Below are 16021 nucleotides of genomic sequence, written 5' to 3' on the forward strand. Positions count from 1 at the left end.
AATGATCATGTTAATCACATTATGCGATAACTAGGCATTTAGAATCTTCTAACATTCGGCAAGCTAAAAGAAAAAACATGTAGTGATTTTATAGATGCATCGCTTTTGAGGCTCGATGTCCACGAATGTTGACTCAGCCAAAATGTGCGGAAGTGCGAAAATGCGCAGAAATATGAAAATGTTGCGTAAGTTTTTATACCTCGCTTTCAATAAGTCTCCTGAGGAATAATTACAATATATGTTTCCTCTGTGCAAAACTAATTGGTGCTTGAAGAGGATAAAGTCCGGAAAAATTCCTTATACAAACTTGTTGTTTTAGAAATCTTCGAATATGGTATGTTCGCTTTTGTAGAGAATGCATGTCTTCACTTGAAGGCCCTCGGCATGGCATAAATGAAATCTGATCTTTAATGCCATATCACAATGAAAAAAATCAGTTGGTGCACGTGGCTTAACTGAGGCTTTCGAAGTTGGTTATTTGCGTAACCATCGTCGCGTTAGACAGAAGCCAGTCCGGATCCTCTCTCAGTTCTTCTTCCACACTTGCATAACGAGGCTTCATGGCTCTTTGGGAGAATAGACGGCGGGAAATGCTTCTGAGGGCGACGCTTCTCCTGATGCACACCTGAAAGAACAACACGAAGACGGAGGTGGGTTTTTTAGTCTCTCGTAGTCCCAGTTTCAACTTCTCACTGTACGAATTTTTCTGAGAGCTTTAGAGCCTACTCCAGGAATGGCAAGCCGAATATTTAAGAAAAACCGGCTCTGTTTTCCCGTAATATCTGGCCTGACTACCCCAGAGTGTGTTCACTGATTCTCTGCTGTCAAAAATCTCTGTCACTGTCAGTTCTGTAGCAGAGGTTCACAACTTGCGGACTGATGTCGCAGTGCACTTTGACCCCACACTGCTGCGAAATGCTAAGAATTTGCCTGCAAATGTGTGAAATGGGCTTGCAGAGGAGTATTTGGACAATTTTCCTACACATACTGCACTTTTCATAGATGCAGCCCAGAAAATTGAGGAGTCTGTTGGCGTTTGTTCCCTGGTTCTGCGATACAAAAATGATTAAAGAATCATTGCAAGTAGCTAGGCTTCCTGACCTACCTGAAATCGAGTGCGTTGTTGCTAGGATCTTTTTAAAAAAAAATTAACCTTATCATTGGACTCCTAACTCCGAAGAAGGATGGATAGCTGGGCGAGTTTGTAATAATACATCGTGGCAGGGAACAGCGCGAACAAGACGACAGACGAAGCAAGAGGACACAAAGACGAACTCCGATAATATATGATTAGAAAAATTTAATGATTTCCTCTGTGAATGCAAAAAAACCTCTTCCAAAATATTAATCGGCGGCAATTCCAATATTCCGTCCATTTCCCGGGAAAGCGGATTTCCTGAACCCCTGTCCAAATTTGCAGAGCCTTTCGTTGTCATAATTCTTTTTCGTGATTTAACCCAGCTTGTAAAGCAGCCCACACGCATTCAAAATGGATCAGAGCCTATTTTAGAATTATTGCTATTATCTGATGGGCTGCTTCGTCCTGGCCCAAAACTGCAGATCGTCGAAGGCAAATCAAAACATAAGATGATATGCTTAGACTTCAAACTCAACATTGTTCCTAAACGCAGGAAGCATAAGCGTGCATTTCCAAATTTGGTATGTGCCAATGACGTTGGTATTTTAGATGCGTTAGAAAGGTTCTTTTCCAACTTCCTATCTCTTTCCAAGACATGTCCTGTCGACCGCTTATGGTTAGTCTTCCAAAATTTGGTGTTAAAATGTATAAATGATTTCGCGCCATGTACTCAGAAAATTATACATAACACTAATCCCTCGATGTCCAAAGAGATAGTGCGCTTAAAGCGGAAAGCAAAAAGAAGCTTAGAATACAAACCCGGAAGTTTACCTCTGCTTCAAATATGCTCAAGCTTTCAGACATGCGCCTTGAGCTGGAGGGATGCATAAGAAATGCAAAATATATTTATCGTAATGTAACTATGAAAACGTTCCTTGTCTCATTACCTGCCAAGTTCTGGCGGCATTTTAAAGCCAGAAAAGACCGATTCTGTAGTATGCGTATCGACGCTGTGACTGTGACTGAAAGGTCTCAAATTGCGAATGTATTCAGCAAATTTTTCTTTCCATATTTACATTTGATGACGGAAAAAGACCACATTTAACATGCCATAGTAGCAATTCCGCTACCAGTGATATATATATTGTTACGGGACGGCGGGCCCGCGCAGAGAAAGGCACAGAGACTCAGACACAGGAGACTCAGACATAACCGGCCGCGGCGATTCACCTTTGTTCTCAACCTCACGCGCTAGCGCCGCGCGCTCTCCCCTCGCGCTCGCCCCGCGCCTCTTCTTTATTTGTATACCGCAGCGCGCTCTTGGTTGCGAAGGTCGTATGCCGTTACATCTTTCCACCGGGGGGGGGGGGGGAAGAGGGGGAAGATAAGAGTCTCTTCCAGTCTCCAAGATAAGAGGGGGAAGACACCGCTGGTGTCCCCTAGCGCGTGCTTCGCTTTGCAGGCGGCATCGAACTCGTCCCGATGAGCCCGGGCTGAGGTTCTTCGCACCGGCGCAGCTTGGTGCGCAGGAGGCATCGTCACGTTGTGATGACAGTGTCGTCTGACACGAGACGGTCCCGGTAGATCCCGGGGCTGCTTGTAGGCGACTCCTTGCCGTACGAAAACTGCGAGGGCTTCTCGCACCGCGGGACTTGGGATTGCGTTCACGGAGCAGCGCTCCACTTAAGGGGCGGCATTCAGGAAGGGAGGCCTGGTGCTGGTACGGGAGGGCGGCACTAGGGAGGACGTGGGAGCCAATTCGGGATCACGGTGGGTGCCGGAGACATAGCGCTTCATGTTGGAGACATGTTCCGGAAAAATGTGGTGCACACCGCGTGGTCGAGGCTCGGGGAGGTCTTCTAGGCGGTACGTAACGGGGCCGAGCCGTGCAACGACACTGTAAGGGCCGCGGTATCGGGGCAAGAGCTTCGCTGCACGGCCAGTCGCGCGGATGGTGCGGCGAACGAGGACCAAGTCACCGGACCGGAAGGAGGGAGGTGGTGGTGCTGCAGCATTGGCCACTTGCGCACGCGCATGGGCCGTGAGAAGGTTGCGCTGAGCGTCGAGGCGGGCGGAACGAAGTCGTTGGGCGCAGTCAGTCGATGACGCAGTAGGATGGCGAAGGCCCAACTGCGCGTCGAGAGGGATGGAGGGCGTTCTGCGCATAGACGACTGAGAACGGCGTGACATGCATTGTTTCTTGAGCCGCAGTGTTGAGTGCAAAAGCTGCAGTAGAAACAAAACGATCCCAGTTTGTGTGGGACGGAGCGACGTAGGAGGCGAGTACGAGGGGGTACCCAAAAGAAACCGGACTTATTTTTCTTTGAACTTATTTGGTAACATTTTAAGCACAGGCCTTCAATATCCTTCAAAGTACTCTCCACTTACAATGATACGTTTGTCGAGTCTTTCATTCCATTTTTCAAAACATTGTTTAAATTCATCTTTTGTGATGCTTGACAGTGCCTCCGTCGTTTTTTTCTTCACCTCAGCAACATCAGCGAAACGCTTTCCATTCACCTGTCCTTTCATTCTACGAAACAAAGAAAGTAGCACGTGGCAAGGTCCGGTGAGTACGAGGGTTGAGGAACAGAGGTCATGCCATTTTTGGTCCGAATTTGTCGTAGAGACAGGGCTGTGTGAGAAGGGGCATTGCCATGGTGGAAAAACCAGTCACCCGACTGCCACAAATCAGGCCGCTTCCACCGAACACTGTTGCCCAATCTTTTCAAAACATCCAAGCAGAAAGCCTGGTTAACTGTCTGACCCTGCGGAACAAATTCTGAATGGACGACTCCTCTCACGTCGAAACAAATCAGCATTGTTTTGAGGTTTGGTTTCACCGGACGAGCTTTCTTGAAGCGAGGTGAATTTGAAGTTTTCCATTAGCATGACTGTTGCTTTGATTCAGGATTTTATTCAGGAACACTTGAGTTGTCCCCATAGCATCGTCCTTGAACGTCTGTCTGAATATTTCAAGAGTTTCCGTTCCACTTTTTCCGAGAAAAAATCAGAATTTCACCGGCGCACGCTGTTCACGAAAATCAGCCATTGCAAAAACGACACTCACACAAAACAGTCGTCACTCTAAAACTCTGCCTAAACTAGTCTGACCTCCTTCAGCGACGGCACTCGGCTTACTGACTCTGGAATGTTCGTTCTATGCGCTCCTAGCGGCAAAACGCCGTACCACAGAAGCTTTGCCGATTCAAAAAATTAGTCCGGTTTCTTTTGGGTACCCCCTCGTATATCCGTAAGGGTGCGGTTGACACGCTCCACGAGGCCATTGCACTGGGGATGATTGACGGATGTAGTGGAATGCGCAATGCCGAAGGAGCGGAGGGCACGCTCAAATTCTTGGGACATAAAGCAGCTCCCGCGGTCCGTGATGAGGCGTTGTGGCACACCATGCCGAAGAACAAGATGTTGTTCCACAAACAAGACGGCATGAGCGGACGACGTGTCGGGAACGGGCAGTGCTTCGACCCACTTGGAGAAGTAGTCGACCGCAACCAGAATATACCGGTTGCCGGCGCGTGTCTTCGGGAACGGGCCCAAATGATCCAATCCAACCAGTTCGAAAGGTGAACTCGGCGGCGAAAACGCCTGCGGGGGTGGCTTGGTTACTCGTGTGGATGACTTCCTGAACTGGCACGTCTGGCAGGACGCCACGTGTTCCTTGACGTCTCAGGACATATTAGGCCACCAAAAGCGCTCCGACACTCGTGCGTAGGTTTTGCTGCGACCAAGGTGACCAGCCGTGGGAGCGTCGTGTAGGCCGCGCAAGATTTGCGACCGCAATGTTGCCGGCACAACTGGCAACCACACGGGTGGTCGACCACGGAACCACTTCACATGACACAAGAGGTTATCCTTCATTTGATAGACCCGGCGCAGTTTGCGGAGACCTGCGCCGACGGCGGTGCCAAGGGAGTGGATTATGGCAGCAACGTCGGGATCTTGCGCTTGCGCAGTCCTGAGGTCCGTCAAAGCTGTCACGGAACAAGGGTGGCGAGAAAGGAAATCGGCATCCTGATGTACAGAGCCGCGCCGATGCACTATGGTGAAATCATACTCTTGAAGTTGCAGGGACCAGCGTGCAATCTTGGCATTTAAGTGTTTGGCAGACTGCAGCCAAGTCAGAGCGCTATTGCCCGTGACGATGGTAAAGTGACGGCCGTACAAGTAGGGACGGAACTTCTCGACGGCCCAGACAACGGCGAGGCACTCGAGTTCTGAAGAGTGGCGGCGGCGCTCAACGTCGGAAAGCTGGCGGCTGGCATAAGCTAGGACTTTATGGTCACCAGACTCGTCTTCCTGCAGAAGGACAGCGCCGAGCCCATCTTGGCTGGCATCCGTGTGGAGGACGATGGGGGCCGATTCGTTGTAATGGGCCAACGTAGGAGGCTCGAGGAGCGCGTGCTTGACGTCAAGAAACGCGAGCTGTTGGGCCGGTGTCCAACTCCACGCTGCATTCTTCTTCAGTAGGGCGGTCAAGAGAGCGCTTCGCTTGGCAAAGTTGGGTATAAAACGACGGAAGTATGAAGCAAATCCGAGGAAACTTTTGAGCTCCTTGGCAGTGGTGGGAGCTTCGTAAGCCGTAAGCGCTTTTAGCTTCTCCGGGTCGGGACGGATGCCATGCCGGCTCACAACGTGACCCAAGTACGTGACCTCTGCGAAACCGAAGAAACATTTCTTTGGTTTTAAGCGAAGCCCAGCAGAGGTAAGGGCTTCGAGGACGAGTTTGAGTCGCCTTTGGTGTTCATCAAACGTGGCCGCATAGACAATGACGTCATCCAGGTAGACCAGCGCCATAGTCCACTTCATATGGCCTAAGACGCGGTCCATGAGGCGCTGAAAGGTGGCTGGAGCATTTGAGAGACCGAACGGCATACGGTTGAATTGGTAGAGGCCGTCGGGAGTCACGAATGCTGTCTTTTCCACATCATCGGGGTGAACAGGCACCTGCCAGTAGCCCGAGAGCAGATCTAGGGTGGAAAAATAACGGGCCCCCTTCAGGCGGTCAAGTGCATCGTCGAGGCGGGGCAGCGGGTACACGTCGAGACGAGTGATAGCGTTCAACTTGCGGTAATCTACGCAGAAGCGGAGTGTTCCATCCTTCTTGCGCACAAGGACGACAGGGGAGGACCAAGGGCTACAAGAAGGGGCGATGATTCCCTGGTCAAGCATGTCGCATACGTGCTGCTGGATGACTCTCCGTTCAGCTGGCGCGACACGGCGAGGTTGGTGATGAATAGGCCCACGGTTTTCGGTGTTTATCCGGTGTTGGGCCCTGGAAGTGCACCCGAGTTCACTAGCGCTTAGAGCAAGGCAACTGCGATGCTCGAGCAGCAAGGCCTTCAGAGAGGCGAGCTCCGCGCAGGTCAGGGTGGGCCCAAAGTTAAATTCGTCCCATGATAGGACCGCCGGCGCTGGAGTGTGGTGAGATGGTGTTTCATGCTGCAGAGACGCAACCGGTGATGCTGAGTCCAAGACTGACGCTGCACCCAATTGCGTGCCGGGAGTCAGCACGAGCGGTGCGCGGCTGATATTAAGCATTAACACGTGGACCTCTCCACTGAGCACCGACAGAAGGCTTCGAGGGGAGGTCATCTCTCGGGCCGGAGCCGAACACCGGGTAGGTTCGAAAATCACATCCGCTGTGATCGGTTTGTCAGACTTGGCATGCACCAAAGTTGCCGCACCCGGTGGCAGAGTCACGGCGGTCGCCACAGTCACGGTAGTGACGTCGACTGGCTTGACTCGACGTGGCCACTTCGTTCCGAGGTAGCGCACAGATCCCGAAGCACGCTTGGTCGCCGACACCAGGGACTGCCACAGGGTGACACCGACGCTGGAAATCCAGCTAAGCCAACCCGGCCCACACAGAGTTTGGCTCGCACGTGGTTCTGTGGTGGTAAAATTGAGAACGACTCCGGCTTGCTGGCACCACCCGCACCCGAGGACCACTGGCCAAATAGGGCTGTCCGCGACAACAAACTCGGTGGAGATGGTCTTTCCGAGTGCTGTCACGTTGACGGTAGCACGTCCGACTTGCGCCACCGGGGCGCCGTTAAAAGCTACGAGCCGGGTTTTGGCGGCTGGAAGAAGCAGGTGGGGTGCGTTGACAATAAGCGATTTGTCGAGCACATTAACAGCCGCTCCAGTGTCGACCAAGGCCGCTACGTGCCGATCAAGCAGGGCGACGTCAACGAGCACGTAGGGAGCTTCCGTTGTCATCGAAGCCGACGAAAGAAGGGGACGCGGCGAACTAAGGAGTGCGGGGACGGACTTTATCCGGGGGCACCGTTCCACCGAATCGTTTTCCGACGTCGGAGGGCCAGCACAGTCCCTCGCGTAGTGTCCCCTCAGGCCGCAGCGGAAGCAGGTCGTGCGGGTGTCATTACGCCTGCGTCGGGTAGAGGCCGCTGTGGGGACTGAGAACCGAGGAGCCTGCACCGGGACGCTGTGCTCGGAAGATGGTGGCGACCCCCGCGTGGCCAGCAAAGTCGATTCCGCCTCGACGGCGAGCGCCATGGCGGCGCGGACGGTCTCAGGACGCCCAGAGCGGACCAAGCGCTGCACCTCAGGGAGTCGGATGGCGTCGACGAATGCCTCGTTGCCGACCAGGGCCACGGCGTTCTGAGGCGCCCCCGGCAACGACTGCAGAGCCAGGCGTTCAATGGCGGCGGCGAGGTCCTGGTATGTCTCCCCGGGCTCTTGACGGCGGACTCGCAGGCGGTGGTACTGCACACGGGGGTGACCTGAGGCACTGTAGTGGTCGGCGAGGAGGCCCGCCAGGACAGTATAAGAGCCCAGCTGGTCAGGCGGCACGTTCTGCAGCAGCTCAGTCGCGCGGCCTCTCAGTTTGGCGACGAGCATCCGTGCCTTCATCTGCTCGTCCCAGCCTCTCGCCGCCGCAATACTGTCCAGCTGGATGCGGTAAGCGTCCCACGAAATGGTGCCGTCGAACGTGGACAACTCCACGACGTCCAATGATGCGCCCGCGCCGAGCACGCTGTTGGCGGCTACGACCGCAGGCACAGCGACGGCAGAGCTGGGTAAAGCGGTGGCGGGGACGTCCAGAGGCACCGGACCCGTGTTCGGCTCGACTGGCAGAAGGCGATGGAAGTCGCGCCGGATCGCCTCCATCTCCCCAGCCTGGGCAGTCAGACGAGCCTCCCATGCGTCCATCCGCTGAGTAAAAATATCGAGGAGGCGCTCAATACCGGCGGCCAGCCGCTGCGGAGAACCGAGCCCCTCCGAGCGCCCAGGTGTAGCGATGCCGGCCGCGGCGTCGTCGGCGCCGTCGGCTGGTGGCGGAGTCCTGTCGACTGGCACGTCGGGGACTTGATTCTGGGAGCGGGTGAGCGGCATGATCCCACCGCTGCCACCAAATGTTACGGGACGGCGGGCCCGCGCAGAGAAAGGCACAGAGACTCAGACACAGGTGGTGGTGGTGGTGGTGGTGAAAAACTTTAATCAAGAGAGCTTGAGGGTTAAAAAAAAATAAATAACCCTGCTGCAAGGTCGGTATCCTTAGTCCGGGACACCGCATGACGAGGCCCCGTCTCGCGCCCGCTTGACCAGAGCCCTTTGGGACTCCAGTGTGGAGCAGTTGAGGAGGGCAGTCTCCCATGCCTCTCGGGTGGGGGTGGGGGAGGGGGGAAGGTGAGGATTCAGACACAGGAGACTCAGACATAACCGGCCGCGGCGATTCACCTTTGTTCTCAACCTCACGCGCTAGCGCCGCGCGCTCTCCCCTCGCGCTCGCCCCGCGCCTCTTCTTTATTTGTATACCGCAGCGCGCTCTTGGTTGCGAAGGTCGTATGCCGTTACAATATATATATCAGAACAAGGTGTCTTATCGCTGTTACTGAACATTGATACCAAAAAGGCACAAGGAACTGACGGGATTCCAAACGCCTTCTTGTACAGGTAGATGGAGTGGTGCTCCAAATACTTATCTGCTATTCTTAGAGCATCCTTATCTCAAGCAGCGCTTCCAGTAGACTGCAAGTATGCAAAACTTACGCCAATGCCGAAAGCGGGCGACAAATCACTCCTAGCATCCTACAGACCAATTTCTCTACTGAGCACAAGCGCTAAAATAATGGAACGTATTATTTTCAAACATATATCTTTTTTTTTCCGGAAGGAGCACATTTTAATCGATTCTGGGCAGCACAGCTTCCGCAGGGGCATATCTATGGTCACGCAACTTATAGAGGCAGTGCATGATTTTGCAGCAGCACTCGATAAACAAAGCCAGATCGATATTATGTTTTTAGATTTTGAAAAAGCTTTCGACTGCGTGTCCCACCCAAAGCTGCTATTAAAACTGTAATCCATACTTAAGACCTACGTATTGCTTGCACGGATTGCGGCTTATCTCTCCTGTAGAGGCCAACGTGCTGATGAAATGTGCTCGAGCTATATGTTTGTCAAGTCGGCTGCTCCACAGGGATCTTTTCTTGCGCCCCTTTTCTTTCTAGTTTTCATTAATGATATTGTTAGTGCAGTACCCTTGAAAATAAAACTTTTTGCTGATGATTGTATTTATCAAGAAATTAAAAGCTCGAATTACCAATATCTACTAAATTCTTCATTAGCTAAAATATAAAACTGGTGCTCAACGTGGGAAATGAAAATAAACAGAAAAAACGGTAACAATGACAGTAACACGCAACACAAAACCGCTCATATTTCCCTATAACATCAATGGACACTCTTTATCTTCCATTAAAAGCTTTAAATACTTAGTTGTAATCCTCACGTCAGGTCTCAGATCGAATGAACATGTTTATACATTACAAAAAGTATTTGTAGAAAAACAAGAGATAAAACTCCTTCCCTCTTTTATCAGACCCCTTCTTGAATATGCTTCTGCAGTCTGGGATCCGTACATTGAATTAAACATTGCCGAACTCGAAATATCCAAAGAAAGGCAGCTCGATTCATCTATAGTTCATATAGTAGGCGTGCCTCAGCAACTGCACTTGTGGAAAAACCTAATTTAGAACTATTACAATTGTTGTGGTATTATGAACGAATGAAATGCATGCATCTACTCTACTGTAGTGAGCTAGGTACATCGCATCATCGCATACATCGCAGTAGCAAGTACATCGAACCTGCTATACGGCGATGTACAAGATCAAACCATTCCAAGAAACAAAAAGAATATATGAGCCGAACAGATACCTCTCAAAATTATTTTTTTCTAAAAACCGCCCGCCAGTGGAACGCTCTGCCTACTGACGCTGTTGAATACCGAAAATTAAAGTGCATACGTTAACTCAACAGAAGCGTTTTGGTTCGCGCTAGTGTTCAGGTGATATTTATTCATCAATCATTGCCCTTGACATCTTGTGTTTGCTGACAGCACATCGTGTGTCTTCTGTTTGTCAATCTGCCAAAGCGAGCTGTTCATGCCCGCGTTCTTGTGTTATATGTAAGTCTTGCTTCCATACGCGGGAACAGCGCAAGCTTGTACAAAGCATTTGTCATTCTTCTGTTTTTTCTTCGTTTTCTCTCTCAGTGTTAAACTGCTCAAGCAGGTGGATGACACCACTGTTGTCATTATTATGTCTTGTTGCGCTTTTTTGTACTTTCTTTACAAAATATGCTCAATACTGCCAAAGGCCTTCTGCGAAGGCTGGCAGTACCTCTGAAATAAAGAAATTTCGGGCTGGTGATATTACGCCTATATTTGCGGCCTAATTTCTAGCAAATCATGGGACCTTATCAAAGATTCCTTGTATTATTTAACAGTTCGTTATACTTGCTGACAGCCTGCCTGTCCTGACTGCAATTGAAGGCTCGAGCAATGATCTGTGCCGATCCCTAAGAGCTTTCACTCCATTACGCGCCCAGAAACGTCCAACGCCCAATGAAGGAAAAAATGACCTCTGCGATATTTCTTCAATTAACTCTGTCGTGCGCCAGCTACTGCTATCTTATACCCTCATGCTTCGTTATCTCATGCGGCCACCAAACTGTCTGCCACCTCCTGCTACGCTTGTGTTCCCACTGAATCCAGTATATTACACTTAATGACTATCGGCTACGTAGCCTTTGTATTACATGATTAAGTAGAACGTGTTGTCGGGACAGTTGGTTCAATACTTCAGACAAGGTCTGCCAAGACCCATTGCTCCCTTCGAATTTCTGCTCGGATTTAGTTAACTCCGGTTCACTCCCTGATCAGTTCTGGACTTTTTACGCCACTAAACAACAAGGAAGTAAAGAAAGCCTTGCGAGCAATGCAAAGGGAGAAAACAAGTATTGAGGATCATCGCCTTCAGAAAAATGCAATGCCCAATGTAGAACGAAAGCCTCTCCCATATTTCTTCAATAAAGTGCACTTCTTTATCTAAAGCAGCCACCCAATTTTCTGTAACCTCCGGCTATGCTTGCATTCTATTGGAAACCACTCTGTTACCCTCAGCGAACATCGATTACCTAGCCTTCGCATTATGAGACCTGTCAAGGCCATTTCTTCTTTTTCTGCTAGGACTTTATTTACTAGATTATGTTCCCTGATAAATTCTGCCCTCTTTACGCCACTAGCGAACAAGGAAGTAACGAAAGCCTTACGAGCAATGCAAAGGGCGAAAAGAAGTATTGAGGATCATCGCCCTCAGAAAAATGCAATGACCAATGTAGAACAAAAGCCTCTCCCATATTTCTCCAATAAACTCTCTCTTGTTCCAGGTGCTGCTATCTTATCCCTCGTACTTCTTTATCTGAAGTGGCCACCTAACTTCTGCCACCTCCGGCTATGCTTGCATTTAATTGGAAACCACTCTGTTACCCTCAGCAAACATCGGCTATCAAGCCAAAGCATCATAATTCCTGTCAAGGCCCATTTCTTCTTTTTCTGCTAGGATTTTATTCACTAGATTATGTTCCCTGATAAATTCTGCCCTCTTTACGCCACTAGAAGACAAGGAAGTAACGAAAGCCTTACGAGCAATGCAAAGGGAGAAAACAAGTATTGAGGATCATCGCCTTCAGAAAAATGCAATGCCCAATGTAGAACGAAAGGCTCTCACTTATTTCTTCAATAAACTCTCTCTTGTTCCAGGTGCTGCAACCTTATCCCTCGTACTTTATCTGTAGCGGCCACCTAACTTCTGCCACCTCCGGCTACGCTTGCATTCAATTGGAAACCACTCTGTTACCCTCAGCAAACATCGGCTAACAAGCCAGAGCATCATAATTCCTGTCAAGGCCCATTTCTTCTTTTTCTGCTAGGATTTTATTCACTAGTTTATGTTCCCTGATAAATTCTGCCCTCTTTACGCCACTAGAGGACAAGGAAGTAACGAAAGCCTTGCGAGCAATGCAAAGGGAGAAAACAAGTATTGAGGATCATTGCCTTCAGAAAAATGCAATGCCCAATGTAGAACGAAAGCCTCTCCCATATTTCTTCAATAAACAGTCTCTTGTTCCAGGTGCTGCTACCTTATCCCTCGTACTTCTTTATCTGAAGCGGCCACCTAACTTCTGCCACCTCCGGCTACGCTTGCATTCAATTGGAAACCACTCTGTTACCCACAGCAAACATCGGCTAACAAGCCAAAGCATCATAATTCCTGTCAAGGCCCATTTCTTCTTTTTCTGCTAGGATTTTATTCACTAGATTATGTTCCCTGATAAATTCTGCCCTCTTTACGCCACTAGAAGACAAGGAAGTAACGAAAGCCTTACGAGCAATGCAAAGCGAGAAAACAAGTATTGAGCATTATCGCCTTCAGAAAAATGCAATGCCCAATGTAGAACGAAAGCCTCTCCCTTATTTCTTCAATAAACTCTCTCTTGTTCCAGGTGCTGCAACCTTATCCCTCGTGCTTTATCTGTAGCGGCCACCTAACTTCTGCCACCTCCGGCTACGCTTGCATTCAATTGAAAACTACTCTGTTACCCTCAGCAAACATCGGCTAACAAGCCAGAGCATCATAATACCTGTCAAGGCCCATTTCTTCTTTTTTCTGCTAGAATTTTATTTACTAGATTATGGTCCCTAATAAATTCTGCCTTCTTTACGCCACTAGAAAATCAGGAAGTAACAAAAGCCTTACGAGCAATGCAAAGGGCGAAAACAAGTATTGAGGATCACCGCCCTTAGAAAAATGCAATGCCCAATGTAGAACAAAAGCCTCTCCCATATTTCTCAAATAAACTCTCTCTTGTTCCAGGTGCTGCTATCTTATCCCTCGTACTTCTTTATCTGAAGCGGCCACCTAACTTCTGCCACCTCTGGCTACGCTTGCATTCAATTGGAAACCACTCTGTTACCCTCAGCAAACATCGGCTAACAGGCCATGGCATCATAATTCCTGTCAAGGCCCATTTCTTCTTTTTCTGCTAGGATTTTATTCACAAGATTATGTTCCCTGATAAATTCCGCCCTCTTTACGCCACTAGAGGACAAGGAAGTAACGAAAGCCTTACGAGCAATGCAAAGGGAGAAAACAAGTATTGAGGATCATCGCCTTCAGAAAAATGCAATGCCCAATGTAGAACAAAAGCCTCTCCCATTTTTCTCCAATAAACTCTCTCTTGTTCCAGGTGCTGCTATCATATCCCTCGTACTTCTTAATCTGAAGCGGCCACCTAACTTCTGCCACCTGCGGCTGCACTTGCATTCAATTGGAAACCACTCTGTTACCCACAGCAAACATCGGCTAACAAGCCAAAGCATCATAATTCCTGTCAAGGCCAATTTCTTCTTTTTTTGCTAGGATTTTATTCACTAGATTATGTTCCCTGATAAACTCTGCCCTCTTTACGCCACTAGAGGACAAGGTAGTAACGAAAGCCTTACGAGCAATGCAAACGGAGAAAACAAGTATTGAGGATCATCGCTCTCAGAAAAATGCAATGCCCAATGTAGAACAAAAGCCTCTCCCATATTTCTCCAATAAACTCTCTCTTGTTCCAGGTGCTGCTATGTTATCCCTCGTACTTCTTTATCTGAAGCGGCCACCTAACTTCTGCCACCTCCGGCTACGCTTGCATTCAATTGGAAACCACTCTGTTACCCTCAGCAAACATCGGCTAACAAGCCAGAGCATCATAATTCTTGTCAAGGCCCATTTCTTCTTTTTCTGCTAGGATTTTATTCACTAGATTATGTTCCCTGATAAATTCTGCCCTCTTTACGCCACTAGAGGACAAGGAAGTAACGAAAGCCTTACGAGCAATGCAAAGGGAGAAAACAAGTATTGAGGATCATCGCCTTCAGAAAAATGCAATGCCCAATGTAGAACGAAAGCCTCTCCCATATTTCTTCAATAAACTCTCTCTTGTTCCAGGTGCTGCTACCTTATCCCTCGTACTTCTTTATCTGAAGCGGCCACCTAACTTCTGCCACCTCCTGCTACGCTTGCAATCAATTGGAAACCACTCTGTTACCCTCAGCAAACATCGGCTAACAGGCCAAAGCATCATAATACCTGTCAAGGCCCATTTCTTCTTTTTTCTGCTAGAATTTTATTTACTAGACTATGCTCCCTAATAAATTCTGCCTTCTTTATGCCACTAGAGAATCAGGAAGTAACGAAAGCCTTACGAGCAATGCAAAGGGCGAAAACAAGTATTGAGGATCACCGCCCTCAGAAAAATGCAATGTCCAATGTAGAACAAAAGCCTCTCCCATATTTCTCCAATAAACTCTCTCTTGTTCCAGGTGCTGCTACCTTATCCCTCGTACTTTATCTGTAGCGGCCACCTAACTTCTGCCACCTCCGGCTACGCTTGCAATCAATTGGAAACCACTGTGTTACCCTCAGCAAACATCGGCTAACAGGCCAAAGCATCATAATACCTGTCAAGGCCCATTTCTTCTTTTTTCTGCTAGAATTTTATTGACTAGATTATGCTCCCTAATAAATTCCGCCTTCTTTATGCCACTAGAGAATCAGGAAGTAACGAAAGCCATACGAGCAATGCAAAGGGCGAAAACAAGTATTGAGGATCACCGCCCTCAGAAAAATGCAAAGCCCAATGTAGAACAAAAGCCTCTCCCATATTTCTCCAATAAACTCTCTCTTGTTCCAGGTGCTGCTATCTTATCCCTCTTACTTCTTTATCTGAAGCGGCCACCTAACTTCAGCCACCTCCGGCTACGCTTGCATTCAATTGGAAACCACTCTGTTACCCTCAGCAAACATCGGCTAACAAGCCAAAGCATCATAATTCCTGTCAAGGCCCATTTCTTCTTTTTCTGCTAGGATTTTATTCACTAGATTATGTTTCCTGATAAATTCTGCCGTCTTTACGCCACTAGAGGACAAGGAAGTAACGAAAGCCTTACGAGCAATGCAAAGGGAGAAAACAAGTATTGAGGATCATCGCCTTCAGAAAAATGCAATGCCCAATGTAGAATGAAAGCCTCTCCCATATTTCTTCAATAAACAGTCTCTTGTTCCAGGTGCTGCTACCTTATCCCTCGTACTTCTTTATCTGAAGCGGCCACCTAACTTCTGCCACCTCTGGCTACGCTTGCATTCAATTGGAAACCACTTTGTTACCCACAGCAAAACCCGGCTAACAGGCCAAAGCATCATAATTCCTGTCAAGGCCCATTTCTTCTTTTTCTGCTAGGATTTTATTCACTAGATTATGTTCCCTGATAAATTCTGCCCTCTTTACGCCACTAGAGGGAAAGGAAGTAACGAAAGCCTTGCGAGCAATGCAAAGGGAGAAAACAAGTATTGAGGATCATAGCCTTAAGAAAAATGTAATGCCCAATGTAGAACGAAAGCCTCTCCCTTATTTCTTCAATAAACTCTCTCTTGTTCCAGGTGCTGCAACCTTATCCCTCGTGCTTTATCTGTAGCGGCCACCTAACTTCTGCCACCTCCGGCTACGCTTGCATTCAATTGAAAACTACTCTGTTACCCTCAGCAAACATCGGCTAACAAGCCAGAGCAT

At 48.9% G+C, this 16021-nt stretch overlaps 1 protein-coding gene across 15 annotated transcripts in view; it reads right to left on the reverse strand.

Annotated features, from left to right (window-relative positions):
* Positions 1-16021, reverse strand: part of LOC149325704 (polyamine-transporting ATPase 13A3-like) — a 783814-nt gene that overhangs the window by 39407 nt on the left and 728386 nt on the right. For 11 of the 15 annotated variants that reach the window (XM_089563633.1, XM_089563634.1, XM_089563628.1 and 8 more), the window contains one exon: positions 187-625. The exons of 3 other annotated variants lie outside the window; for them this stretch is intronic. In XM_089563633.1, the coding sequence (XP_089419759.1) occupies positions 452-625 (174 nt within the window). In that variant the 3' untranslated portion in view covers positions 187-451. Of the gene's footprint in view, positions 1-186; positions 626-16021 lie in introns of those variants that run through there. One more of the 15 variants, XR_016286321.1, reaches the window with a different exon arrangement.

Source organism: Amblyomma mixtum, chromosome 10 (genome assembly GCF_055824585.1).
Source record: "Amblyomma mixtum isolate Tamu chromosome 10, ASM5582458v1, whole genome shotgun sequence".
NCBI classification, from domain to species: domain Eukaryota; kingdom Metazoa; phylum Arthropoda; class Arachnida; order Ixodida; family Ixodidae; genus Amblyomma; species Amblyomma mixtum.